Source organism: Solanum lycopersicum, chromosome 4, assembly GCF_036512215.1.
Source record: "Solanum lycopersicum chromosome 4, SLM_r2.1".
NCBI lineage: Eukaryota > Viridiplantae > Streptophyta > Magnoliopsida > Solanales > Solanaceae > Solanum > Solanum lycopersicum.
The window spans coordinates 65,465,781-65,491,704 of NC_090803.1; the positions used below are offsets into that span (position 1 = coordinate 65,465,781).

The following is a 25,924-nucleotide window of genomic DNA, read 5'->3' on the forward strand; positions in this document are numbered from 1 at the left end:
CATCCTAAAACGCACATATGACGATTTTCACCAGAAGATTGACGGAATGACATTTATCAGAGAGCAGATCAAGCTAATTGTCCAGCAGGGCTTAAAATGGTATTAACATTTGTTAAACTTCGTTATGGAAAATGGGTATGATTAGGGCTGGGCATAATCTGGTTCAAACTTCAAACATAACTTTTTTTAAACTTTGGTTTCAGTTTATTTAGTTGTTTCTGTGAGAAAAATCAATATTTCAACTATTAAGTTTTCAATTTTGAACAAATTATCGAAAAACTGAATTTAATGACTGGTCTCTTACTCTAATAATACTATTTTATTGATGATGATCAAGAACCAACTAACCGATCCTTTTAATTTTTTAAAAGATACTCATATCCCTATCCACAAACCCACTAACCCCCAATTCTAATAAAAACCAAATATGACAGAATAAAATAGCATTTCATCGAAAAGAAAAAACATGGAAATAGTGATGTTCCCATGGCTTGCTTATGGGCATTTGATTCCATTTATGAATCTCTCAAATGAACTTGCAAAAAGAGGTCACAAAATCTCATTCTTGTTACCTAAAACTGCAGAAACTAGACTTCAAAAACTCAATCTTTACCCAAATCTCATCAAATTTCATAAACTGACAATACCTCATGTTGATGGCCTTCCATATGGAGCAGAGACTACAGCTGATGTTCATAGATCATTGGAGAGTCTATTAGCAACAGCTTTTGATGAATTGTATGATGAAATCAAATGTTTTCTTCAAAATCTAAAACCCCATTTTGTTTTCTTTGATTTTGCTTATTGGATTCCTGATTTAGCACTAGAAATTGGGGGTATCAAGACTCTGTTTTACAGAGTTGTTTGCCCTGCTGTATCATCTGCATCATTGATTCGATCACCGGATAAGGCTATTTTTATGGCATCAACTGCAGCTGAATTAGTAAAGCCACCACCAGGTCACCCTTCTCCTCCCTCCTCTTTTTTTGGTGTAGTTAATATTCAAAGGCTTTTGATTCCGTTTTGACATGATTTGAAATCAGATTGATTTGTAACTGAAGTTTAGACTAAAACTATTGAATTCTACTGAATGAGTATACTATGTTCAAACTTGCACTGATATTCTATTTTGCTATTTAAAATATGTGGTCAATTGTTGGATGTCCAGGTTACCCTTCTACTACAGTGGTGTTGCGCGAAAGTGAAGCGAAGTTGTTGTCATTTGTATTTCATGAATATGGAAACGGGGTGACATTTTATGAACGAATAAAGAAGGGAATGACAAGATGTGATTCAATAGCTATGAAAACATGTAGAGAGATTGAAGGAAACTTTTGTAACTACATATCAACACAATTTGAAAAGCCAGTACTTTACACAGGACCTGTTATTTCTGAACCGAAAAATGAGCCTTTAGAAGAACACGGATTAACAAATTGGCTTGAGAAATTCGAGCCAGGATCAGTTGTGTTCTGTGCATTTGGAAGCCAAATGATTCTTGAAAAGAAGCAGTTTCAAGAGCTTGTTTTAGGCTTTGAACTGACGGAATTACCATTTCTTTTAGTCGTTAAGACGCCTGAAGGGACAAATTCAGTAGAAGAAGCCTTACCAGAGGGATTCAAAGAAAGGGTTCAAGAAAAAGGACTGATTCTCGATTGTTGGGTGCCACAATTGGAGATTTTAAGACACAAATCAGTTGGTTGTTTCGTGACTCACTGTGGTTATGGGTCGATGTGGGAGTCATTGGCGTTGTGTGATTGTCAATTGGTACTTTTGCCAAGGCCTATTGATCACATTTTCAATGCTAGGCTGATGGAAAAACAACTTAAGGTTGGTATAGAAGTGGAGAAAGACGAAAACGATTTGTTTACTAAAGAGAATTTGTGCAAGGCTGTGAAATGTGTGATGGATAAAGATAGCCAAATCGGTTGTGTTGTGAAAGAGAATCATAAGAAATGGATGGAACTTCTTTCAAGTCCTGGATTCATGAGTAACTACATCGATAACTTCATTCAAGACTTGAATGAACTTTTAGTTGAAAATAGTTAGCAGGGGTGGATCTACGACACAATGTATGTCTAATCTATTTCAATCAATTGTTATCCTGTTTTGAAATTCAAAACTCATAAGCTTAAAGATCATGTATCGGATGATGTAACTTGCATTTATCAGATACTTAATTTGCTGCCGTGTTTAAGAGTTATACATCTTTCTCTTCAAATTTAGAGCTTTTTTTATCCTTTAAATGCATTTATGAACACTCAAAGAAATATTGCATAACTGAAGCTAATATTATGAATACTAATTCAAAAATAAATACATTTCACAATTTAAAATACATGATTACTCTTTTCAATGATATTGTGGGCAATAAAATTGATCTCCAAGAGTTAAGAAAATATTATTTCATTAAAATAATTTATAGATGAAATTGAGTACTATTTATAGAGGATCATGATTTATCCATCTTTTGAACATAACAAAACATTCTTCAGGCTTGTATCTACAAGCTGTGTGTCCTGATCCCTATTTTTTTTTTTAAAAAAAACAGAAAATTAAATACAAATATAAAGTTAAAATAAGTTCGTTAAATAAAACTCAATTTAGTATAAATTGAGATAAATTAATTATTTCCAATTTTCATGAAAATTATTTCAATTAATTTCATACCTTCACGGTTGCAAAAGTCATTTTGTTGGAGTAAGATCTCGTATAACTACAAGGATACGATATTAGAAAAATGATTAAGCATTATCAACTCACATAATAAAAATTAGTTTTAGTTACGAATTCATAATTGTAATTAAGGATGTTAAATTTGGAGATTAATTACCCAGCAACTTGATTATTTACGTTCCATGGACGCCAATCATCAACAATAGAATAGTTTAGAGATTTTATCCATTTTTGTGTGGATTGAAAAGGTACCGAATAATCATGATCGCCACTGTTTAAACATGAGAAGAAAAAAACCTCCATTTTAAATTCATGGAATCATTGTAAATACATAAAAAAGGAATAATTATAATGACATTAAAAAAGTTCTTTTGTATATCTTTGCTGGGGCTCACATATCTTTTTTAAGTATAATTTATTTATTTATTTGTAACAAGATTTAGGACCCGCTTAATAAAAAAAATTCAAGAAATTCTCATTACTTTTTAAGAAATTAGTATTTCGTCATGAAAATTTCAAATACAATTTGAATTTGTATTTCGAATTTAGAAAATACTCAAAATCGTATTACCACTTTTATTATTTTAGAAAAAAAAATTCAAATTATAAACATTATTTGCAAAAAAATATGATAAAATACAACTCTAACTTAAAAAGTTTCAAACAAAATAAATAATATTTGATTTTCATGATAGAAACTTCCATTTACTTTGTGTCATTTATTTTAAATCTCATGCCAAATATATAAAATTTACATAGAAACAAACATAACAATATTGAGTACTAATTACCTGTATATAAGTGATCGATAACCTTTAACGCTTAAATTTGCATGATATGATATAACATTATCTATCGTGAGAGTGTAGTTGGGAGGAGAGCCTACACTTGAAATTTTGTTACATTGTACCCAGCTTCCTATGCTTCCCTGTGAAGAGTAAAATTACAAATAACTAAGTGATATAATAAAAATGAACTGAAAAAATACTTAATTTTAACATATATATATATATATATATACACGTACCTTTTGTATGTGAAGGGCTTCTTGAACTTTCGGGTCATTAGCCCAATACTTCATATGCTTGCGCCAATCAGACTGAAGTAATTGAAAATAAGTTTCTACTATCAGTGTAGTATTTTATTTATTCGTTTAAATTATATACACTAACAATAATATAGTTTAAAAAAATTATGATTATTAAAATGATAAAAGATGTTTTGTATAAGGATAAAGCCCCGTCCATTATGGATTATTTTCTTCATTTTATCTGTCTTCTTTCTTTTTTGAAATTCTTCGAGAGATAATTTCAAATTATGGTACTTTTTTAGAAAATTACTCTCTAAAGTCACTTAATTGTATAAAACAAAGTTAAGTGACGAGTTGAATAACCATCAATGATATTATCAAATATGTATTTTCATTTTTTCTTTCTTTTGTTTTAGTTGTTTTCTTTATCACCGAACAATATAGATTGAACATCTATATGTGCTGGGAGACTCACTTTTGTTTTATAATGTAAAGTCACTTAATGATATAAAATAAAGTTATGTAACTTTCTAAATGGACTATCAAGAGTTGAATAACCATTTGTGATATCATTTGATATTATCTTTAATGTTTTTTTCTTTTATTTTAGTAGTATTTGTTTATCATCAAACATTGTAGGTAATATATATATATATATATATATATATATATATATATATATCTGTGTGCTGGGAACATATCAAGATATATAATTTTACAATAGAAAATCAGCGAAATAGTAATAATGTCAACTGTCGTTTCTGACATACTATTAATATTAAAGTCTTTCGATGACCGAAAGATACATAAAAATTATTATATATATATAAAAAGAACTTACAGCACACTTGTCTTGACATTGCAATGAGATGAGTTTATCATCAAGTAATCTTCTTTCACCAGACATTTGATATGGGCCTTGAAGATAATCATATGTACAAAAGGGCTCTAATATGTGTTCCACATTAATATTTTTCAGTAACTGCATAACTATATGTTAGTTTATCGACATAAAAATAACAAATAACTTACTATCATATGTTAAACTACATCGATTGATCATAATGTTATAAAACAATGCTTATAACCTGCTTGAAAATTAAAAAGTCATTTGCACATCCTTTATTGTTGGGATCTATATTTGTATATTCTCCTCCACAATTCTTCTCTAATGACTGTAAACACAAATCAATATTCAAGTTAAATTGACATGTCAAATTTTAAACTTATATTTATTTGAAATAAGATATCAGTAATCCTAGACTATGATCTAAATTCTAAATACAAATTTTAACTAAACTAAGATGCTATATTCTTGAATTTTATTTTTTTAATTTTATACACTTTTTTAACCTATGTGACGTTCAAACGTCTCCCACATGCTTTACTTAAGTGGAGTCACAGAGTGTGCCACGCAAGCCAAAAAGTGTGTAAAATTACAAAAAAAATGAGTTTAGGAGAGTAAAAGAACTTTAGATTAGTTAAGGTCTGTATCTGATATTTCAATCATAGTCTATGGGATTCTATGTCTTATCCCTATTTATTTTGAAGAGTAATTAACGCAAATTAATTATGACTTAACCTTATAAAGTTCATCAGATATAAGTCCCATGCCATAGCTAAAAAGTACTTGATAATTGTCTTCTTGAGGACGAAATGTTCCAGGACTGCCCATTAAATACCCCTAAAATTAAAAAAAAAATTACTTGATGATGGCCCGGTAATTAATTATTAGATAACAAATTTTAATTAGAGAACTATTAACCTGAAGATTAACAAATGCCTCTTTGCCTGCTGTATTTCCTGCATTTACAAAAACAAAAAACAATTTCTTTAAGATTTATTATACGTAATAAACGTATACATTATATAATTTTTGATACGTATGTAATATTTTTATCAATTATATACATGAATCCAGGGGTGGCTCAAGTAATTAGTGGTCTAAAGCAAAAATCAAACAGGATCGTAAACTTAAATTGTTAATAATTTTGAGACCTAAGACATATATCTTTTTTTTAATACTGTCGAGCTACCCTCCGTTACCCTTACCATTTGATATCAATTGGGCTACAACTGGTATCATCTTGCCAGCATATGAGTTTCCAGACATGTAAAATGGATTTGAAATGTATTTTGGATGATCATTTAGCCACTGAAATAATTAATTCATAGTTAAATAAACATGATTTCAATTTAGTTTATAATAACAAATTTTAAAAATTATGTACCTACCTTTCTTATAAATTCATAGACATAGTCAAATGCTTGTACATCAGTTTGTTTATATGCAGCTTCATTTGTTACATATGAAAATCCAGTGTTTATTGGTTGATCCAAAAATATTACACTTGCTATCTGAAAATCGATAATCGAAATGATATATATATTTAGTATATTATTCTTTAACTATGTAGTAAATAATTATAATAATAATATTATTTTTTTAAAAAAAATAATAATAAAAACTTACCTTGGTCCATGCGTGTGGGTTTAGTACGAACGAGGGCATACTCTCATCGTAGACTTGTTCCACAAAACGGAGTGGTCCTAATAAGAAAATATCTTATTATTATTTTCTTTGGACTATTTTTTTTTTAAAAAAAAAATTACATTTTTTTCTTAATATTAATTAATTATTGCTTAAAATATATATATATATATATATATATATATATATATATATATATATATATATATATATATATATATATATATATATATATATATATATATATATCAATTAATAAATGTAGTAGGGTTAAATAGTTGTGACAATCATTAGTTTTTGATAAATATGTAAATTTTAATATGAAAAGTAAAAATAAATTAAAAAAATGTACTATTTTCGCTTCATTCTACGTGACATTTTGCTTATTAATTTTATGACTTATAATATTTTTTACGTAGTTTACGAATATATAAAGTTCATTTCAAAATTCTTGAAGATTTGATGAGCAAATTGTCGATCACACTAAACTTTTTTACTCTCGAAAAATGAAAAGTGCCACGTGAATTGGGATATAGAGAACATTTTTTTTAGACAAGGTGCAAGTATCCCTTAAACTGTGAACAAAATTCCAGAGACAAATCTTAACTAAACTAAAATTTATCACCCTGAATTCACTTTTTTTTTAAATTTTTTTATATATCTTTTAACTGACATGACACACTCCATAACTTTATGTAATTGACGCACGTGACGGATGTTTGAATAACAAATAAGGTAAAAAATTATATAAAATTATTTTTAAAAAATTAATTCGAAAAGTAATATAATCTTAATTTAGTTAATATATGTCCCTGTAATTTTAATTATAATTTAAAAAAATATTTATATCTTATTCTATTTTCTTTTAAAATTATTAAAATTGATGATATCAAAATCAGACAAACAAATTAAAATACGATCGACTACCTATCCCATTAACAATGGCAGTCACAGCCGAGCAACCGGGCCCACCAGGTAGCCAAATCAAAAGAGGATCGGTAGTTGGTTCGGATTCTGATTCCAGAAAATAGTAGAAAAGTTGCAACTCCTCATCTTTACCAACTCCAATATACCTATTTTTTAGTTTGGTTACCGATTAAACTCATATAAAAATATGTTGATAAATTAAATAAATTATGCATATAAATTAATATATTTTATTTTGTTAAAAGATAATATTAACACATGTAAATAATCGAAAGTTTAAAACTGTCAAAACTAAAATATGAAACTAAGAGCAAGTATCGCATTGCTGATCAATCTGCTTATTTGTAGAATCATTTTGTAAAATTCACTTTTAAGAAAAATGCTTTTAAAAAAATAATAATTTATGTTTGATTAATTATTTTAAAAAATATAATAAACAAATATGTTTGAAAAGTGTTTATGAAAGTCAAATTACGATAAAAGGCAAGTAAGAATATTAAAAGATCATTTTATAAAAATAAATTATTTTAATATCTATTATAAAATAATATTTACTGTTTTATTTTTAAAAAAATTAAAATGTACATATTCAATTTTTCAATTAATATTATATCTTTTTTATGGGAAGGCTGATATCTATAATTGCTATCTTTTCTTCCTCTACTAATTTTACAAAGATATTGTTCTTATCTTTTTTCTTTTTCTAATTCTGTAAAATAATATACAAAATTTAAAAATGTTAATATATAAATATATTCATTATATAAAAATAAAAAATAAAAAATAAAACATTTTTGGATGAAACTTAATCAAACTTCTTAGATATGCTAATTAATTATTATGTGATATATTGATAAAAATATAAACATTGAAAGAGATATTTAGTCTTGAAAAACTTAATTTTCTGCATTTTTTAATTCTACCCATCATTACAAAAACTATTTTTGTTTATATTTAAAAGCAGTTGATTGATTTGTCAAATACTTAATTTTTCACAAAATACGTATTTTTGACCTCCCAACAATAATACAAACAGGTTCTAAATCCTAAATCAAAGACTTTATAAGTTGAATGGTATACATGTAATTTATTAATTTACAATCCGTTAACTAGTTAAAAAAAAAACCTCAAATCATTAATAATCAATAATCTGATAATTCAATAACAAAATCGTTTACACTGATAAATCAATAACTCATTTTTTTTATTCGTATAATCAGCTTCCATTTGATTTTTAACCACCCTACTTTCAATCGATATTACCACCATCCTCCCTATAAACCATCTCCACCTTGATTATTTATATCTCATATAGTTATTTCAAAACTTAAAATCTATCAAATTTAAAAATTCAAACTTCGCCTCTAATGTTATCACAAAAAACGTAATTGTATTTTAGGATAAAAATCTTCTCGTCCTCAAATAAATAAGTGCAAACGAGCTCACCCGGTCTCTAGAGGGAACGGGAGGCGTCCTGGCAAACCGGGAAGATACTCAACAGTAGAATGCGAAACAGCTTGTTGTTGAAGGAGAAGAAGAAGCAACAAAACTGGTAGTTTCAACAACTTTTCCATTGTTGCTGAATTATTGATATTCATTTTACCAATAAATTATTATATTTATTTTATATTGATGCGAAGGGACCTCTTTTAAATTTTGTTAAACTAGAGGGTCCCAGGGAAAGAATATCTATGAGTACATCGCGCTCTGGACATTGCCACTTGCGCAGCGATAGTAAAATTAGATTGATATGAAATTAAAATGATCGGAGAGAGTAATAAATTGTTTTGTGTGTTACACATACTTTTCTTTACGTGGACAAAATATAACAACAATTTTAGGAATCTTTTGGTCCCAGTAGAAGTAATTTCGCTGAATAAGTGGTGCTATACACAAGTATTTATTAATGCAACTACACTAATGAGATTAAACTCTTGAAAAAGACTAAACAACTACTAATATTTTATCAATATCTTGGTACGCGAAATAAGATAAAATGGAATTTTTTTTTACATATAGCCATTTAAAAATAATTAATTACTCTACATAGCTATAGTTTGATAATTACAATTTGTAGCTACATATTATATGGAGGAGAGAGGTGAGCGAGACTAGGAGACAGAGAAGAGAGGCGAGAGAGAGGGGGAAAAGATTGGCAGAAAGGTAAATTGTATATGTATATTGGCTAGATAATTGTAAATTATACATATGTATTTGTATATATGGCAAGAGAGATTGGGAGAGGAAGGAGAGAGGCGAGCGAGACTGGGAGAGGGAGGAGAGAGACGAGAAAGATCGAGAGAGGGAGGAGAGAGGCGAGAAAGATCGAGAGAGGGAGGAGAGAGGTGAGAAAGATCAAGAGGGGGAGGAGAGAGGCGAGCGAGAGAGAGAGAGCAGAGAGTGGAAGAGAGGTGAATTGTATATGTATATAATTGTATATTATATATATACATTTGTATATAAGGCAAGCGAGATTGGGAGAGGGAGGAGAGAGACGAGCGAGAGAAGGCAGAGAGTGGGAGATTGTATATGTATGTAGGTTAAATAATTATATATTATACATATGTATTTGTATATTCTTGCAAATTATACACATACAAACATGACTAATTATACAAATTCGAAGTCAGCCCACATAATTAATGTATAATGTTAGTCGCGAGTGCTAATTATAGCAAACTATACTATGATGAGTAACTAAATAGAATAAGTTTGCTTTGTTGCCTAATTTTTCCTAAAATGAACTTGCTAAAAGAAATTATAATTTTAATCTAATCGAATTATAATTCATATAGTTTCAACGGAATTCTAATTCAGAAATTCTGCTTGCATCAAACTGCATTAATTCAGAGATTTAAGAAGGGAAATTTATAGCAATTTCACTAGCTTAGGAGTTAATTTAGTTTCTAACATTATAAATCTTAGGCAAAAGGTTTGAAATATATCTGAATTCTGACCAAAATTATTGTAACGATATCAAACTTTGGAAAAGAACTTTTACCCTCATGCACTATTTAATAGTGTATTCTAAATGTATATATGTGTCCATATGGACATAAAAAATATTCATAATTATAAATAGTAATGTGTCCATGTGCGAACATACATACCTTTAAAATATACTATTCAAGGGGTAAATGGTTCTTCAAAAAGTTAAGTATCGTAATAACAATTTCGGCTAAATTGAAGTATTATTCAGACCATTTTCCCTAAATCTTACTAGATTTGGTGAATTCAGATACATATATTTCAATATATATATAATTAAAATTAAGTGTAACTTATATTTTAAATACATTATATCCAAATAAATTAACATCTGAGGCAGATTTCGCTATGATCCTTTTGGACAAGCAACATAAAATTAGATTGGTATAAAGTTAAATTTTATTTGAATGTTCGATTTGAATTTTTTAAAGTGCAAATTCTGCTACAAAATTAAATGTTATTTTTGAAATATTCCTGAATTAATATAATTTCAACGTAACTTCAAAAAATTGATCAAAATTTAACTTTCAAAAAGCAAACGCTATATCATAAATTGAAAACATTAAATAAAAATTCAATTTACTATTTACTTTTTTTAAAGTTCATACAAAATTTAAATAAAATAATTAAATAATATAATATAAGAGAGTACTACATTGTTTAATTTGTTGCACATACTTTTCTCTACGTGGATTAAATATAACCACATTACTTTAGATGTGTGAAATAGAGGTTTTTTTATGTGATATATTGGTCGAATACATCACTTGTATATCAGGATATTCAGTAATTTATCGAGAGATGATGTATTGAAACATTAAAAATATGTAAGCTGAGACATAATGTATCAGAAGGTTTTGATATGTATATTTGAATTCCACCAATTTAATTTTTTTTATAAATTAAGAAAAAACAATAGAGATAAGATATAATTAATTGTTAAACGTATGAGATTCATAAAATATTCCTTCAAAATTATGCTATATCTCAAACTGCAGTAGGATAAATTGAAAACAATTCATCAAAGGCAAAGCAGGAAAAAAGGATGACCGATTCTACAGAAGAGTCATAGCTGAAAATAGTGATGTTCCCATGGGTTGTGCTGTGAAATTTATATTTTGAATAGTTTAGATATAAAATTTAAAATAATAATAATAATTATTTAGATGTATTTTTGACAGATTAAGAGTATTCGACTGACTATTCTTTAGTCTAAGTATCTCCATCATGATTTTAATCTATTACAGTATATTACTTTGCATAAATTCTTCAACTACACTAAGAATCTGCGTTATAAAAATGTACATAACTTAATATGGATTGAGTAGCTGCACTCGGAATATGTACTCGAGGAACTTTTGCTACATCTAGACTAAACCTTCCACTTGTGTCATTTCCACCATGTTTGACGTAGTTATTAGAACTTATAAAATTGAAATTCAAACTTCGTTCTAAGTAAATACGTGTCTCTAGATGGAACGGGAGGCAGTCCTGCAAACGGGGAAGATACTCCTCCGTGGAATCGAAAGCAGCTTGTTGTTGTTGAAGCTGAAGTTGAAGATGCAGAAGCAGACAACTCTCAATTTCAACAAGTTCTCCATCATTCCTAAATTATTGATAACAGTTGTCAATATACTATTGATGATGAGGAACCAATCAACAAAATTTATAATAAAGTTTAGTTCCCATAAGTCACCTATTTTTTTTTTGTCGTCACAGGGTTGTCCCCTGATTATCCGTTCACTACTCAATCGAATTATTTTTCAACAGTGAACTGAATTGATTTGAACCATAGAATCGACCACAAAGATATACACAGACGTACAAGTAACTTCCATTAGATGTACGATTGAAGTTAATAAATTGAATGAACCGAAACAGAGTTAGCAACTCAAAATATGGCGGAATTCATAGAGTCAAAGTTGGAAATAGTGATGCTCCCATGGCTTGCTTTTGGGCATTTGATTCCATTTATGAATCTCTCAAATGAACTTGCAAAAAGAGGTCACAAAATCTCATTCTTGTTACCTAAAACTGCAGAAACTAGACTTCAAAAACTCAATCTTTACCCAAATCTCATCAATTTTCATAAACTGACAATACCTCATGTTGATGGCCTTCCATATGGAGCAGAGACTACAGCTGATGTTCATAGATCATTGGAGAGTCTATTAGCAACAGCTTTTGATGAATTGTATGATGAAATCAAATGTTTTCTTCAAAATCTAAAACCCCATTTTGTTTTCTTTGATTTTGCTTGTTGGATTCCTGATTTAGCACTAGAAATTGGGGGTATCAAGACTCTGCTTTACAGAGTTGTTTAACCTGCTGTATCATCTGTATCAGTGATTCGATCCCCGGATAAGGCTATTTTTATGGCATCAACTGCAGCTGAATTAGTAAAGCCACCACCAGGTCACCCTTCTCCTCCCTCCTCTTTTTTTGGTGTAGTTTATATTCAAAGGCTTTTGGTTCCGTTTTGACATGATTTGAAATTAGATTGATTTGTAGCTAATGTTTTGATTGAATATATGAAAGCTATAGTTTATGATAAATTAAATTGCATTTTGTGGCCAAAATGTAATATTGAATTCTACTGAAAGAGTATATTATGTTCAGACTTGCACTGATATTCTATTTTGCTATTTAAAATATGTGGTCAATTGTTGGATGTCCAGGTTACCCTTCTACTACTGTGGTGTTGCGCGAAAGTGAAGCTAAGTTGTTGTCATTTTTATTTCATCAATATGGAAACGGTGACATTTTTATGAACGAATGAAGAAGGGAATGACACGATGTGATTCAATAGCTATGAAAACATGTAGAGAGATTGAAGGAAACTTTTGTAACTACATATCAACACAAATTGAAAAGCCAGTACTTTACACAGGACCTGTTATTTCTGAACCGAAAAATGAGCCTTTAGAAGAACACGGATTAACAAATTGGCTTGAGAAATTCGAGCCAGGATCAGTTGTGTTCTGTGCATTTGGGAGTCAAATGATTCTTGAAAAGACGCAGTTTCAAGAGCTAGTTTTAGGCTTTGAACTGACTGAATTACCATTTCTTTTAGTCGTTAAGACGCCTGAAGGGACAAATTCAGTAGAAGAAGCCTTACCAGATGGATTCAAAGAAAGGGTTCAAGAAAAAGGACTGATTCTTGATTGTTGGGTGCCACAATTGGAGATTTTAAGACACAAATCAGTTGGTTGTTTCGTGACTCACTATGGTTATGGGTCGATGTGGGAGTCTTTGGCGTTGTGTGATTGTCAATTGGTACTTTTGCCAAGGCCTGTTGATCACATTTTCAATGCTAGGCTGATGGAAAAACAACTTAAGGTTGGTATAGAAGTGGAGAAAGACGAAAACGATTTGTTTACTAAAGAGAATTTGTGCAAGGCTGTGAAATGTGTGATGGATAAAGATAGCCAAACCGGTTGTGTTGTGAAAGAGAATCATAAGAAATGGAAGGAACTTCTTTCAAGTCCTGGATTCATGAGTAACTACATCGATAACTTCATTCAAGACTTGAATGAACTTCTAGTTGAAAAAACCTAGATAATTAGCCGGGGTGGATCTACGATGCAATGCATGTCTAATCTATTTCGATCAATTGTTATCCTGTTTTAAAATTCAGAACTCATAAGCTTAAAGATCATGTATCGGATGATGTAACTTGCATTTATCAGATACTTAATTTGCTGCAGCTTTTAAGAGTTATACATCTTTCTCTTCAAATTACAGCTTTTTTTTTATCCTTTAAATGCATTTATGAACACTCAAAGAAATATTGCATAACTGAAGCTAATATTATGAATACGAATTCAAGAATAAAGACATCTCACAATTTAAAATACATGATTACTCTTTTCAATGATATTGTGGGCGATAAAATTGATCTCCAAGAGTTAAAATATTATTTCATTAAAATAATTTATAGTTGAAATTGAGGACTATTTATAGAGGATCATGATTTATCCATCTTTTGAACATAACAAAACATTCTTCACGCTTGTATCTACAAGCTGTGTGTCCTGATCCCTATTTTTTTTTATAAAAAAAAATAGAAAAAAATACAAATATAAAGTTAAGATAAGTTTGTTAAATAAAATTTAATTTGACTAAATTGAGATAAATTAATTATTTCCAATTTTCATGAAAATTATTTCAATTAATTTCATACCTTCACGGTTGCAAAAGTCATTTCGTTGGAGTAAGATCTCGTATAACTACAAGGATACGATATTAGAAAAATGATTAAGCATTATCAACTCACATAATAAGAATTAGTTTTAGTTAAGAATTTATAATTGTAATTAAGGATGTTAAATTTGGAGATTAATTACCCAGCAACTTGACTATTTACGTTCCATGAACGCCAATCATCAACAATAGAATAGTTTAGAGACTTTATCCATTTTTGTGTGGAGTGAAAAGGTACCAAATAATCATGATCACCACTGTTTAAACATGAATCATTGTAAATACATCAAAAAGAATATAAAATTATAATGACATTAAAAAAGTTCTTTTGTATATTTGCAGGGGCTCACATATCTTTTTTAAAATCTTTGCAGGGGCTCACATATCTTTTTTAAAATCTTTGCAGGGGCTCACATATCTTTTTTAAGTATAATTTTATTTTATTTTTGTAACACTAGGTGTGATTTAGGACCCGCTTAATTAAGATTTTTTTCCCCAAGAAATTCTCATTACTTTTTAAGAAATTAGTATTTCTTCATGAATATTTCAAATACAATTTGAATATGTATTTCGAATTTAGAAAATACTCAAAATCGTGTTACCACTTTATTATTTTAGAGAGAAAAAAAAACATTCAATTTATAAAAATTATTTGCAAAAAATATGATAAAATACAACTCTAACTTTAAAAGTTTCAAACAAAATAAATAATATTTGATTTTCATGATGAAACTTCAATTTACTTTGTGTCATTTACTTTAAATCTCATGCCAAATATATAAATTTACATAGACATAAAAATAACAATATTGAGTACTAATTACCTGTATGTAAGTGATCGATAACCTTTAACGCTTAGATTTGCATAATATGGTACTAACATTATCCACGTACCTTTTGAATGTGAAGGGCTTCTTGAACTTTCGGGTCATTAGCCCAATACTTCATAAGCTTGCGACAATCAGACTGAAATAATTGAGAATAAGTTTCATTGGTAGTATTTTATTTATTCGTTTAAATTATATACACTAACAGTAATATAGTTAAAAAAGAATTATGATTGTCAAAATGATAAAAATATGTGTTGTATAAGGATAAAGCCCCGTCCATTATGGGTTATTTTCTTCATTTTATATGTCTACTTCTTTTTTTAAATTTTTCAGGAGATAATTTCGAATGATGGTACTTTTTTAGAAAAGTACTCTCTAAAGTTATTTAATTGTAATAAAACAAAGTTTAGTGACGAGTTGAATAACCATCAATGATATTATCAAATATGTATTTTCCTTTTTTTCTTTCTTTTGTTTTAGTTATATTTCTTTATCACAGAACAATGTAGGTTGAACATCTATATATGTCAGGAGACTCAATTTTATTTTATAATGTAAAGTCACTTAATGATATAAAACAAAGTTATATAACTTTCTAAACGAACTATCAAGAGTTGAATATATATATATGCTGGGAACATATCAAGATATATAATTTTATAATAGAAAATTAGCGAAATTGTAGTTATGTCAACTGTCGTTTCTGACATACTATAGATATTAAAGTTTTTCGATGACGAAAACGAAAGATACATAAAAGTTATTATACATATAAAAAGAACTTACAGCACACTTATCTTGACGTTGCAAGAAGATGAGTTTATCATCAAGTAATCTTCTTTCACCAAACATTTGATAATCATATGTACAAAAGGGCTCTAATATGTGTTCCCCATTAATGTTTTTCACTAACTGCATAACTATATGTTAATTTACCGACATAAAAATAACAAATAATCTACTATCACATGTTAAACTACATCGATCAATTGATAATATTATAAAACGATACTTATAACCTGCTTGAAAATTAAAAAGTCATTTGCACATCCTTTATTGTTGGGATTTATATTTGTATATTCTCCTCCACAATTCTTCTCCAATGACTGTAAACACAGATCAATATTCAAAAGTTAAATTGACATGTCAAATTTTAAACCTATATTTATCTGAAATAAGACATCAGTATTTTAGATTGTGATCTAAATTTCAAATATACATTTTAACTAAACTAAAATTCTATATTCTTGATTTTTTTTTATTTTTTATTTTTGTAATTTTATACACCTTTTTAACCTATGTGGCGTTCAAACGTCTCCCACACGCTTTACTTAAGTGGAGTCACAGAGTGTGAAACGCAAGCCAAAAAGTGTATAAAATTACACAAAAAAATGAGTTTAGGAAAGTAATAAAACTTGCTACATCTTAATAACTAGATTAAACCTTTCACTTGTGTCATTTCCACCATGTTTGACGTAGTTATTCTAAATTTAGAACTTATAAAATTGAAATTCAAACTTGGTTCTAAATAAATACATGTCTCTAGATGGAACGGGAGGCAGCCCTGCAAACGGGGAAGATACTCCTCCGTGGAATCGAAAGCAGCTTGTTGTTGTTGAAGCTGAAGCAGACAACTCTCAATTTCAACACGTTCTCCATCATTCCTAAATTATTGATAACAGTTGTCTATATACTATTTGATGATAAGGAACCAATCAACAAAATTTATAATAAAGTTTAGTTCCCATAAGTCACCTATTTTTTTGTCGTCACAGGGTTGTCCCCTGACATCCGTTGCCCACTCAATTGAATTATTTTTCAATAGTGATGAACTGAATTAATTTGAACCATAGAATCGACCACAAATATATACACAGACGTACAAATAACTTTCATTAGATGTACGATTGAAGTTAATAAATTGAATGAACCCAAACAGAGTTAGCAATTCAAAACATGGCGAAATTCATAGAGTCAAAGTTGGAAATAGTGATGTTCCCATGGCTTGCTTATGGACATTTGATTCCATTTATGAATCTCTCAAATGAACTTGCAAAAAGAGGTCACAATATCACATTCTTGTTGCCTCAAAATGCTGAAACTAGACTTCAAAAACTCAATCTTTACCCAAATCTCATCAAATTTCATAAACTGACAATACCTCATGTTGATGGCCTTCCCTATGGAGCAGAGACAACAGCTGATGTTCCTGGACCAATGGAGACTCTGTTAGCAACTGCTTTTGATGAATTGTATGATGAAATCAAATCAATTCTTCAAAATCTAAAACCCCATTTCGTTTTCTTTGATTTTGCTTATTGGATTCCTGATTTAGCGAAAGAAATTGGGGGTATCAAAACTCTGATATACCTACTTATTTCCCCTGCTGCACTATGTAAATCAACGGATAAGGCTACTTTTATGACATCAACCGCTGCTGAGCTAGTAAAGCCACCACCAGGTTACCCTTCTACTACTGTGGTGTTGCATGAAAGTGAAGCTAAGTTGTTGTCATTTGTATATCATGAATATGGAAAGGGGATCACGTTTCAACAACGATTGGACAAGGCACTTAGACGATGCGATGTAATAGCTGCAAAAACATGTAGAGAGATTGAAGGTATCTTTTGTGAATACCTAGCAAATCTACTTGAAAAGCCAGTCATTTACGTTGGACCTGTGATTCCCGAGCCCAAAAAAGAGCAACACGATTTATCAAATTGGCTCGAGAAATTCGAGCCAGGATCAGTTGTGTTCTGTGCATTTGGGAGCCAAATGATTCTTGAAAAGACGCAGTTTCAAGAGCTTGTTTTAGGCTTTGAATTGACTGAGTTACCATTTCTTTTAGTTGTTAAACCACCTCAAGGGACAAATTCAGTAGAAGAAGCCTTGCCGGAGGGATTCAAGCAAAGAATTCAAGAAAAGGGATTGATTCTTGATTGTTGGGTGCCACAATTGGAGATTTTAAGACACAAATCAGTTGGTTGTTTCGTGACTCACTGTGGTTATGGGTCGATGTGGGAGTCTTTGGTGTTGTGCGATTGTCAATTGGTACTTTTGCCAAGGCCTATTGATCACATTTTTACTGCTAGGCTTATGGGACAACACCTTAAGGTTGGTGTAGAAGTGGAGAAGGATGAAAATGATATGTTTACTAAAGAGAATTTGTGCAAGGCTGTGAAATGTGTGATGGATAAAGATAGCCAAATCGGTTGTGTTGTGAAAGAGAATCATAAGAAATGGAAAAAACTTCTTTCGAGTCCTGGATTCATGAGTAACTACATCGATAACTTCATTCAAGACTTGCATGGACTTGTAGTTAAAAATAGTTAGCAGGGGTAGTTCTAATGTGGAAGTTACTAGTTTGCAGAATTCAGTGTATTGTGTTAAGAAATTCTGCTTAATATGTATGAATAATCGATTTCAATCGAATCAGAATTTATAAACTCAAAACTGTCTATCTAATGATGTAACTTGCATTTTTCAAACGTTTTCGTGCCGTTTAGATCTAAAGTTAAGTCAGGTATATTATGACTACGAAAAAGGACTCAAAAATATTATGTTCACATTTTAATTTTATTAGCATAGAAGAGTCAATCGATTAGTTGCATTACAAGATTGTAATTCCATCTTCAACCCTCTTAAATCAGAACAGGGAAAGATTTTGTTCACAAACACAATTAAAGTTGGTAAAGTTAAGAAAAGATTATTTTCAATAAAATAAAATAAAAATAGAGAGAAAGATATATAGATGAAATTGAGGACAATTTATAAAGGATCATGTCTTATCCATCTTTTGAACATAACAAAACATTCTTCAGGTTTGTCCATACAAGCTGTGTGTCCAGCTCCCTATTAAACAAAAATAAATAAACGCAAAATTAAATACAAATATAAAATTAAATATTAATTACTTCTAAATTTTCATATAACTTATTTCTAAAATTAATTTCATACCTTCACTGTTGCATAAGTCATTTTGTTGGAGTAAGATCTCGTATAGCTACAATGATATGATATTAGCAAAATGTTTAAGTATTATCAACTCACATAATATTTAGTTTTAATTAAAAATTCATAATTGTAATTAAGGATGTAAAATTTGGAGATTAATTACCCAGCAACTTGATTGTTTACGTTCCATTGGCGCCAATCATCATCAATAGAGTAGTTTAGAGACTTTATCCATGTTTGTGTATCTTGAAAAGGTACCATATAATCATGATCTCCACTGTTAAATTAAACATAAAAAATAAAATAAAATCTATTATATGTATTCATGAAATAAGTTGTTTTACTATAAACTAATATGTCAATTATCTTTAAATATTAAAAACTGAAGAGTAATTGGGAATCTGGATTTAAAAGATCATATATAATATAATCGTTTGTGTTTGGTACGAATAAGTCCTTTGACCTTCTGGCATTATCATTCAAAATATTTAATAACATTCTTTTCAGTTCAATTCATTGATAGGTGTGACTTTTTATACACTTCTAAATTTGGATACAATGCGAGTTAGAATTATAATAATTAGTCGACAAAAACTATAATCTCGAGCCAAATATATAAAGTTAAAACATATACAAACGTAACAATGAATATTCATTACCTGTATATAAGTGATCGATAACCTTTAGTGCTTAAATTTGCATGACATGGTACAACATTATGTACCGTCAAAGTGTAGTTATGATGAGAGCCTTCACTGATATCTCTTCTACATTTTATCCAACTTTCTATAATCCCCTGCAAAGAGTAAAATCACAAGTAAAATTATTATTTTATTTAGAAATAAAAAATTCTGATTAGATAAACAGTCATATATTTGTTTTTATCTTCTTTTTTTTGTGATTATGTAATTATGACGTAATTACACCAAATACATATATTTAAATAACTATATTTTCATCATTATTTTTTAAGTATGTAATTAATGCGTAATTACACCAGATACTTATATCTGGATGCCTATATCTTCGTCTGTATTTTTTTTTCTAAGTATGTTATCTATGCATAGATATTCTTGATACATCACAAAATATACTAGATAAATTTGATATACACAGATACATTGAATACATCAATGCTTATTAAATACTGAATATATGACAACATGAAAATGTAATATATAAATACATTATGAAACATAAATGCAAGAAACTAGAGGGATGAGAGAGGCGGCCGATAGAGGAGAGAGATGAGATATATTCACTAGATATAATATATGTAGAAACTCCTCAAACGAGATTCATAATAATTGAAGAATGTATTGAGTAATTAACATCTGTATTTAGGAGTGTGCATCGGTCGGTTCAGTTCGGTTTTATGTATTATCGGTTTGATTAAATGATTTCGATTTTTAAAATGCTAACCAAATAACAAATCAATAAGATATTATTTATCGATTTTCAATTTATCGGCTTTTTATCATTATCGATTCGGTTTTTAATTTACCCAATAAGAAAATGTCCGTAAAATAATATATGCGTTCTGATTTCTCTAAATGTTTTGATATAGTGAAACAAGAAAGATAATGAGAAATTGCATCAATAAGAGAAAATATAGTATTAAGGTTATAATTACTTGTTATCACCAAAACATAGTACGAAATTTTTTATGTTAATCAAATTACGGACTTTTACAAACTTGCAAATGCTACAACTAATATTACAAACTAAATCTAAAATAAACTAGTCCAACAAGACTAAAACTAAAACTACAACTAAAATCAAATAGCTACAATTGTGAACTCCTTACTTCAATCTTTAGGTTTTGAGTAAATTGTTAAAACTAGTAAAACGGCCTAGTGTTAAGTTGGTAGAGTACTAATAATTTGATATACTTACAGTGTCTAATTATATATTAAATTATTAATATTTAATAATTATGAAGGATAAAATAATAAATTATTACCGTCTTATTGAGTTATCGATTTATCCAATAACCCAACAGTAAAAATCGATACCGAATTAATAACCCAATAAAAAAATTTATAAACCCATTAAAAACTCAATAGCATTTTCTAGACTCAATTTACCGGTTGATTCGATTTTTTCACACCAATACTTATATTAGTGTACTTTATGAAAGTTTATTTTTTATTTATTGATTCTTACGAGGTGTATCAAGTCAATATCATAAGTAGTATATATATATATACTTGTAATCCACGTACCTTCCTAACATGAAGAGCTTCTTGGACTTGAGGGTCATTAGCCCAATACCTCAAATGCTTGCGCCAATCAGACTGAAGTAATTGAGAATAAGTTTTTACGGTTAATAGTATCTTATTTATTCATTTAAGTTAAATACATAGACAATAAATATAATAATTTATATATATAGCCTAGGCCATTATCGATCATTTTCTTCAATTCTATTTGTCTTATTCTTTTTTTTTTCTTCAAAATTTTAAGGATATAATCTCTCAGATGGATGAGGGTGGTTTTTTTCTAATGTCATTCAATTTTTTTTTAACCTAAAGTCAATTAACTAATTGTAGTATAAAATAAGGTTGATAATAATTAAAAACTTACATCACACTTATCTTCACGTTGCAAGGAGATGAGTTTATCACCAAGTAATCTTCTTTCACTAGTCATTTGATACACGTCTTTAGGATCATCATCATTTGTGCAAAAGGGCTTTAATACGTGTTCCACATTAATGTTTTTTACAAGCTGCATAATTATATATCAATTTAATCACATAAAAATAATTAATAACTTACTATCACACACGTTAAACTACATCGATCGATAGTAATGTAAAACAATACTTATAATAACCTGTTTGAAATTTCGAAAGTCATTTGCACATCCTGTATTTTTGGGATTAATGTTTGTGTATTCTCCTCTACAATTCTTCTCTAATGACTGTCAAGACAAATTAATATTCAAATTAACTTGATATGTAAAATTCTAAAGTTAATTTATATATATATTTTATTAGAATAATGTAGAAAGTAATTAAAACAAATTAATTGTGACTTAACCTTATAAAGTTCATCAGATATGAGTCCCATGCCATGGCAAAAAACTATATGGTACTTTTCATCTTGAGGACTAATTGTTACAGCATTGCCAATTAAATATCCCTGAAATTAACCATGCATGAAATAATTATATATATTAAAAAGAAAGATTAATTGATGATGGTAATTAATTAATTAGATAACAGATTAGAGAAATATTGACCTGAAGATTAACTAATGGCTCTTTGCCTGCTATATTTCCTGCATGGCAAAATCAAAGATTAATTTTATTAAGGGTAATAAAATTTGATAAATGTATAAAAGAAATTTTTGATTGATATACACAACATAATTTTTCTATTTACGAAATTATTATATATTTTGACAAATTAAGAATGTTCAACAGACCATTAACATTGTTATTGAGATGCCAAAATTTCTTATTTTGAGATAAAACCACTTTATTTTTGTGTTTTGACCAAACAATAAACTGTTTTTAAATGGAAGAGAAGTAGAAGTAGAAAATTATTTTTACTTAGATCAAAATATACCTTTCATATTTACATAATATATCTCTTATATTTATTTACTTTTGTGCTCAATTTTTTTATTTAGTGATTTAATTATATTTAAATCATCATGTTAATATTATATCAATGTTAATTTTTTTCTATGTATAATATTGATATGAAAATTTGAATATGTACCATTTCATTAATTAAAACAAAAATTTAACTTAAGTGTATAATATACATTTAAAATTATTTCTCTCGATAAAATAACTTTAATATTAAAAGTGCATTGATATTTGTCCTTTTACACTCTTAAAAACATTTTAAAAAAGATTAGTCAAACAATATCTCTTTATCAAAAGCACATTTTAAATGAATTAGCCAACACATATATATTACTTTTTTTCGAAAGTACTTCTCTAAAAGATCATTTTAACTAATAATTTTTGAAAGTAATGTCAAACAAGCTCTATATTGATCTATTTTGTCTGTATATTACTTTGCATAAATTCTCCAATAACACTAAGAATATGTGTTACTAGAAATGCACATAACTCAATATTTTTATCGATCGTATAGATAAATCTTACCATTTGATATCAACTGAGTAATAATTGGAATAATCATGCCAGAATATGAATTTCCAGAAACATAAAATGGATTTGAGATGAATTGTGGATGATCATTGAGCCACTGAAATTAAATAATTAACTAGATGATATATTAAGTTTACATAATTCTTTTATAATAACAAATTTTAAAATTTACGTACGTACCTTTCTTAAGAATTCATAGACATATTCACATGCTTGCACATCAGTATACTTATATGCAGCTGAATTTGTTGCATATGAGAATCCAGTGTTTACTGGTTGATCCAAAAATATTACATTTGCTATCTGAAAATCGATAATCGATAATCGAACGATATATATGCGTAATTTTTCCTTAATTATATTATTACTATAATTTTTTTTGTCAAAACAATATTTATAATGTAACATGTATGTATAAATAAAAATAATAATATTAAATATAGATGTAACTTACTTTTGTCCATGCATGTGGGTTTAGTTCAAACGATGGCATACTCCCATTGTAGACTTGTTCCACAAAACGGATTGGTCCTAAACAAGAAAATTTCTTATTTTTAAAATTTTATTTTTTAAAGAAGTGTTGGTTTGAAAAAGGAAAAATAATGATTTTATGTTTGTAAAACATATCGACAAATGTTCTCTAACAATTTTTTTGCTATCAGATATTCTGAAATAAGGAGAGGCGAGACACAAACGAAACGAGAAGCATATATCTCAAAAATACGTAAAATCTAATTATGACATCATATATCCTTAGATATAGACACATCAAAATTTAATTAAATTCGTAAGATTGTAAATTAAAATTAACTCTCATACTAGTAAAATTTCTCTATATTTTACCTCTAATATGACAAATATTAAAATTATAAAATAAAATAAAGTACCTATCTCATCAACAATGGCAATGACAGAAGAGCAACCTGGTCCACCAGATAGCCAAACCAAAAGAGGATCAGTAGTAGGCTCTGATTCTGACTCCAAAAAATAGTAGAAAAGTTGCACCGCCTCATCTTTACCAACTCCAACATACCTATTTTTAATTATAAATTATTACTATTACAGTGTTTAAAATTTAAAGCAAGATAATTTCAATTACGTTCAATCTCAATTTATTTGAGTAGAATTTTTTATTAAATCTAATTTAATTTTAATTTTAATTTGTTTTAAAATATATTGTTTTTATATTAAAACTATGAATTATTATCTATTTAATATGTTATTTTTTCAATAAAAATTCTTGAGCGATAAATTTAAAATGTGATTATTGAGATTAATAGGATTAAATTGAACGATTTAAGATCCAATTTATTTTTTAGTCTATTTCAATCTAAAGTAAACTTGAGTAGATCAAGATCCAAATCAATTTTTATTTCAAACCCATTTTAATATTTTCAATTTTAACCTGACTGACCATTTAACACCCCTAACTTTCACTATCACAACCACCATTACCACTATCGACTCGGCAAATCATCTTTACTCCGATAACTATATTTGACATAATCATTTTGAAATTTAAAACCTATAAAATTGATATTCAATAATATCACCATAAAATATAATTTTTGAAAAAAATATCGTCTCGTTATCACATAAATAAATAAATAAATAACTACAAACGAGCTCACCCGGTCTCTAGAGGAAACGGGAGGCGGCCCTGCCAACCGGGAAGATACTCAACAGTAGAATACGAATTAGCTTCTTGTTGTTGTTGAAGAAGAAGAAGAAGAAGCAAAACTCGCAGTTTCAACAATTTCTCCATTATTCCTAAATTATTGATAAATCATTTTACACTATTGACGATGATAAGGAGGCCTCCTTTAATGATAATTTTAACCACACGTTTTCTTCTCCTACCCTTTTAATATTAAAAATTTCTAATTTTTTTTTTTTTTTTGATAATTTTTTTAATTTTAATTTGAACTAATATAATTAAAATTGGAGTTAATTTTATAATTTTTTTCAGAATTTTTGGCGTTAATTTTATATATATTTTTCTATTTTTTTTATTAATCCATTACTCATTTTCAAAATTTATCGAAAAAAATAAAAATTAAACAAAATAGTTGAAAATCGATCGGATAATTTATTTTTAAAAAGGGTTTATTTATGTGTCGGATTAAGTGTTTATAAGTCCGAATATCTTTTTATTTTCATATAAATGTCATGTGGTAAGATCAAAATGACATGACAATCCTTGTGACATTTAAAAAAATGAAAAATGAGTTGGATATGTCCAACATGACAACTAACGCAATAAGAGCATATTTGGACCAAAAGTTAGACGGCGAAAGCATGAGTGAACCAAACTTTAAACGGAAGATATTTCGAATAGTTTAAAACCACATTTGACCCTTTTTTCTAAAATATATGATATATTTATTTGTCTATTATTTAGCAATAAATTTTCACAAATGAATGAAGTGGGTATATATATTTTATTTAAATATATAAATGTTTATAATATAAATTAAAACAAGATCAAGATCAAATAGACAATAATAATGACAGACCTACTTAATTAATCACACTAGTCATATAAAATATAAAATAAACAAAGTGAGTATATATTTTATTGAAGTCTATAATTTTTTTTCAAAAGTTTAATTTTCTTAAAAATCAGCAATATCAACATCAAATAAACAATGACAATGACAGAAGAGCCACTGAAATAATTAATTAATAATTAAA

General features: G+C 28.3%; 5 protein-coding genes across 6 annotated transcripts; 3 read left to right on the forward strand and 2 right to left on the reverse strand.

Moving 5' to 3' along the window:
* Positions 1-390: 390 nt before the first annotated feature.
* LOC101256177 (anthocyanidin 3-O-glucoside 2'''-O-xylosyltransferase-like) lies at positions 391-2,203 on the forward strand. Its single transcript, XM_004238114.5, has 2 exons — positions 391-959; positions 1,169-2,203. The coding sequence occupies exons 1-2, from the start codon at positions 467-469 to the stop codon at positions 2,047-2,049; spliced, it is 1,374 nt and encodes a 457-aa protein (XP_004238162.2). The 5' UTR covers positions 391-466; the 3' UTR covers positions 2,050-2,203.
* A 69-nt stretch (positions 2,204-2,272) lies between these two features.
* Positions 2,273-8,924, reverse strand: LOC101261227 (serine carboxypeptidase-like 13). Of its 2 annotated transcripts, XM_010322038.3 has the most exons (14): positions 8,571-8,924; positions 7,125-7,270; positions 6,180-6,256; positions 5,942-6,064; positions 5,759-5,861; positions 5,472-5,509; positions 5,289-5,390; positions 4,795-4,881; positions 4,548-4,688; positions 3,704-3,775; positions 3,468-3,604; positions 2,834-2,947; positions 2,671-2,716; positions 2,273-2,526 (listed from the first exon to the last, which is right to left on the reverse strand). In XM_010322038.3, the coding sequence occupies exons 1-14, from the start codon at positions 8,720-8,722 to the stop codon at positions 2,443-2,445; spliced, it is 1,422 nt and encodes a 473-aa protein (XP_010320340.2). In that variant the 5' UTR covers positions 8,723-8,924; the 3' UTR covers positions 2,273-2,442. The 2 variants fall into 2 exon arrangements, with proteins under 2 accessions (XP_010320340.2, XP_010320341.2); XM_010322039.3 differs by lacking the exon at positions 2,834-2,947.
* Positions 8,925-11,896: 2,972 nt separating this feature from the next.
* On the forward strand, positions 11,897-13,813 carry LOC138348227 (UDP-glycosyltransferase 79B9-like). Its single transcript, XM_069296863.1, has 2 exons — positions 11,897-12,427; positions 12,876-13,813. Exons 1-2 carry the CDS (start codon positions 12,011-12,013, stop codon positions 13,668-13,670), a joined length of 1,212 nt encoding a protein of 403 aa, XP_069152964.1. The 5' UTR covers positions 11,897-12,010; the 3' UTR covers positions 13,671-13,813.
* Positions 13,814-17,101: 3,288 nt separating this feature from the next.
* LOC101256480 (UDP-glycosyltransferase 79B6) lies at positions 17,102-18,598 on the forward strand. The gene has a single exon (XM_004238115.5). It carries the CDS (start codon positions 17,102-17,104, stop codon positions 18,476-18,478), a length of 1,377 nt encoding a protein of 458 aa, XP_004238163.2. The 3' UTR covers positions 18,479-18,598.
* Positions 18,599-18,702: 104 nt separating this feature from the next.
* Positions 18,703-25,121, reverse strand: LOC104647190 (serine carboxypeptidase-like 13). Its single transcript, XM_010322035.4, has 14 exons — positions 24,862-25,121; positions 24,118-24,263; positions 23,685-23,761; positions 23,411-23,533; positions 23,225-23,327; positions 22,346-22,383; positions 22,144-22,245; positions 21,938-22,024; positions 21,686-21,829; positions 21,325-21,396; positions 19,759-19,895; positions 19,263-19,376; positions 19,103-19,148; positions 18,703-18,997 (listed from the first exon to the last, which is right to left on the reverse strand). The coding sequence occupies exons 1-14, from the start codon at positions 24,993-24,995 to the stop codon at positions 18,914-18,916; spliced, it is 1,407 nt and encodes a 468-aa protein (XP_010320337.2). The 5' UTR covers positions 24,996-25,121; the 3' UTR covers positions 18,703-18,913.
* Positions 25,122-25,924: the final 803 nt, after the last annotated feature.

What these genes read in the sequence shown, in the direction of transcription:
- LOC101256177 (XM_004238114.5), top strand. Translation starts at nt 467, where the DNA reads ATGGAAATAGTGATGTTCCCATGGCTTGCTTATGGGCATTTGATTCCA. An exon ending in ATTAGTAAAGCCACCACCAG is followed by an intron (nt 960 to 1,168) that starts GTCACCCTTCTC and finishes TTGGATGTCCAG; the next exon opens with GTTACCCTTCTACTACAGTG.
- LOC101261227 (XM_010322038.3), bottom strand. Translation starts at nt 8,722, where the DNA reads ATGAATATCAATAATTCAGCAACAATGGAAAAGTTGTTGAAACTACCA. An exon ending in TATCTGATGAACTTTATAAG is followed by an intron (nt 4,882 to 5,288) that starts GTTAAGTCATAA and finishes TTGTGTTTACAG; the next exon opens with TCATTAGAGAAGAATTGTGG. An exon ending in AATGTCAAGACAAGTGTGCT is followed by an intron (nt 3,776 to 4,547) that starts GTAAGTTCTTTT and finishes CAATTACTTCAG; the next exon opens with TCTGATTGGCGCAAGCATAT.
- LOC138348227 (XM_069296863.1), top strand. Translation starts at nt 12,011, where the DNA reads ATGGCGGAATTCATAGAGTCAAAGTTGGAAATAGTGATGCTCCCATGG. An exon ending in TCAAGACTCTGCTTTACAGA is followed by an intron (nt 12,428 to 12,875) that starts GTTGTTTAACCT and finishes AAACGGTGACAT; the next exon opens with TTTTATGAACGAATGAAGAA.
- LOC101256480 (XM_004238115.5), top strand. Translation starts at nt 17,102, where the DNA reads ATGGCGAAATTCATAGAGTCAAAGTTGGAAATAGTGATGTTCCCATGG.
- LOC104647190 (XM_010322035.4), bottom strand. Translation starts at nt 24,995, where the DNA reads ATGGAGAAATTGTTGAAACTGCGAGTTTTGCTTCTTCTTCTTCTTCTT. An exon ending in TACTCAGTTGATATCAAATG is followed by an intron (nt 22,384 to 23,224) that starts GTAAGATTTATC and finishes TTTGCCATGCAG; the next exon opens with GAAATATAGCAGGCAAAGAG. An exon ending in TGACTTATGCAACAGTGAAG is followed by an intron (nt 18,998 to 19,102) that starts GTATGAAATTAA and finishes TTTGTTTAATAG; the next exon opens with GGAGCTGGACACACAGCTTG.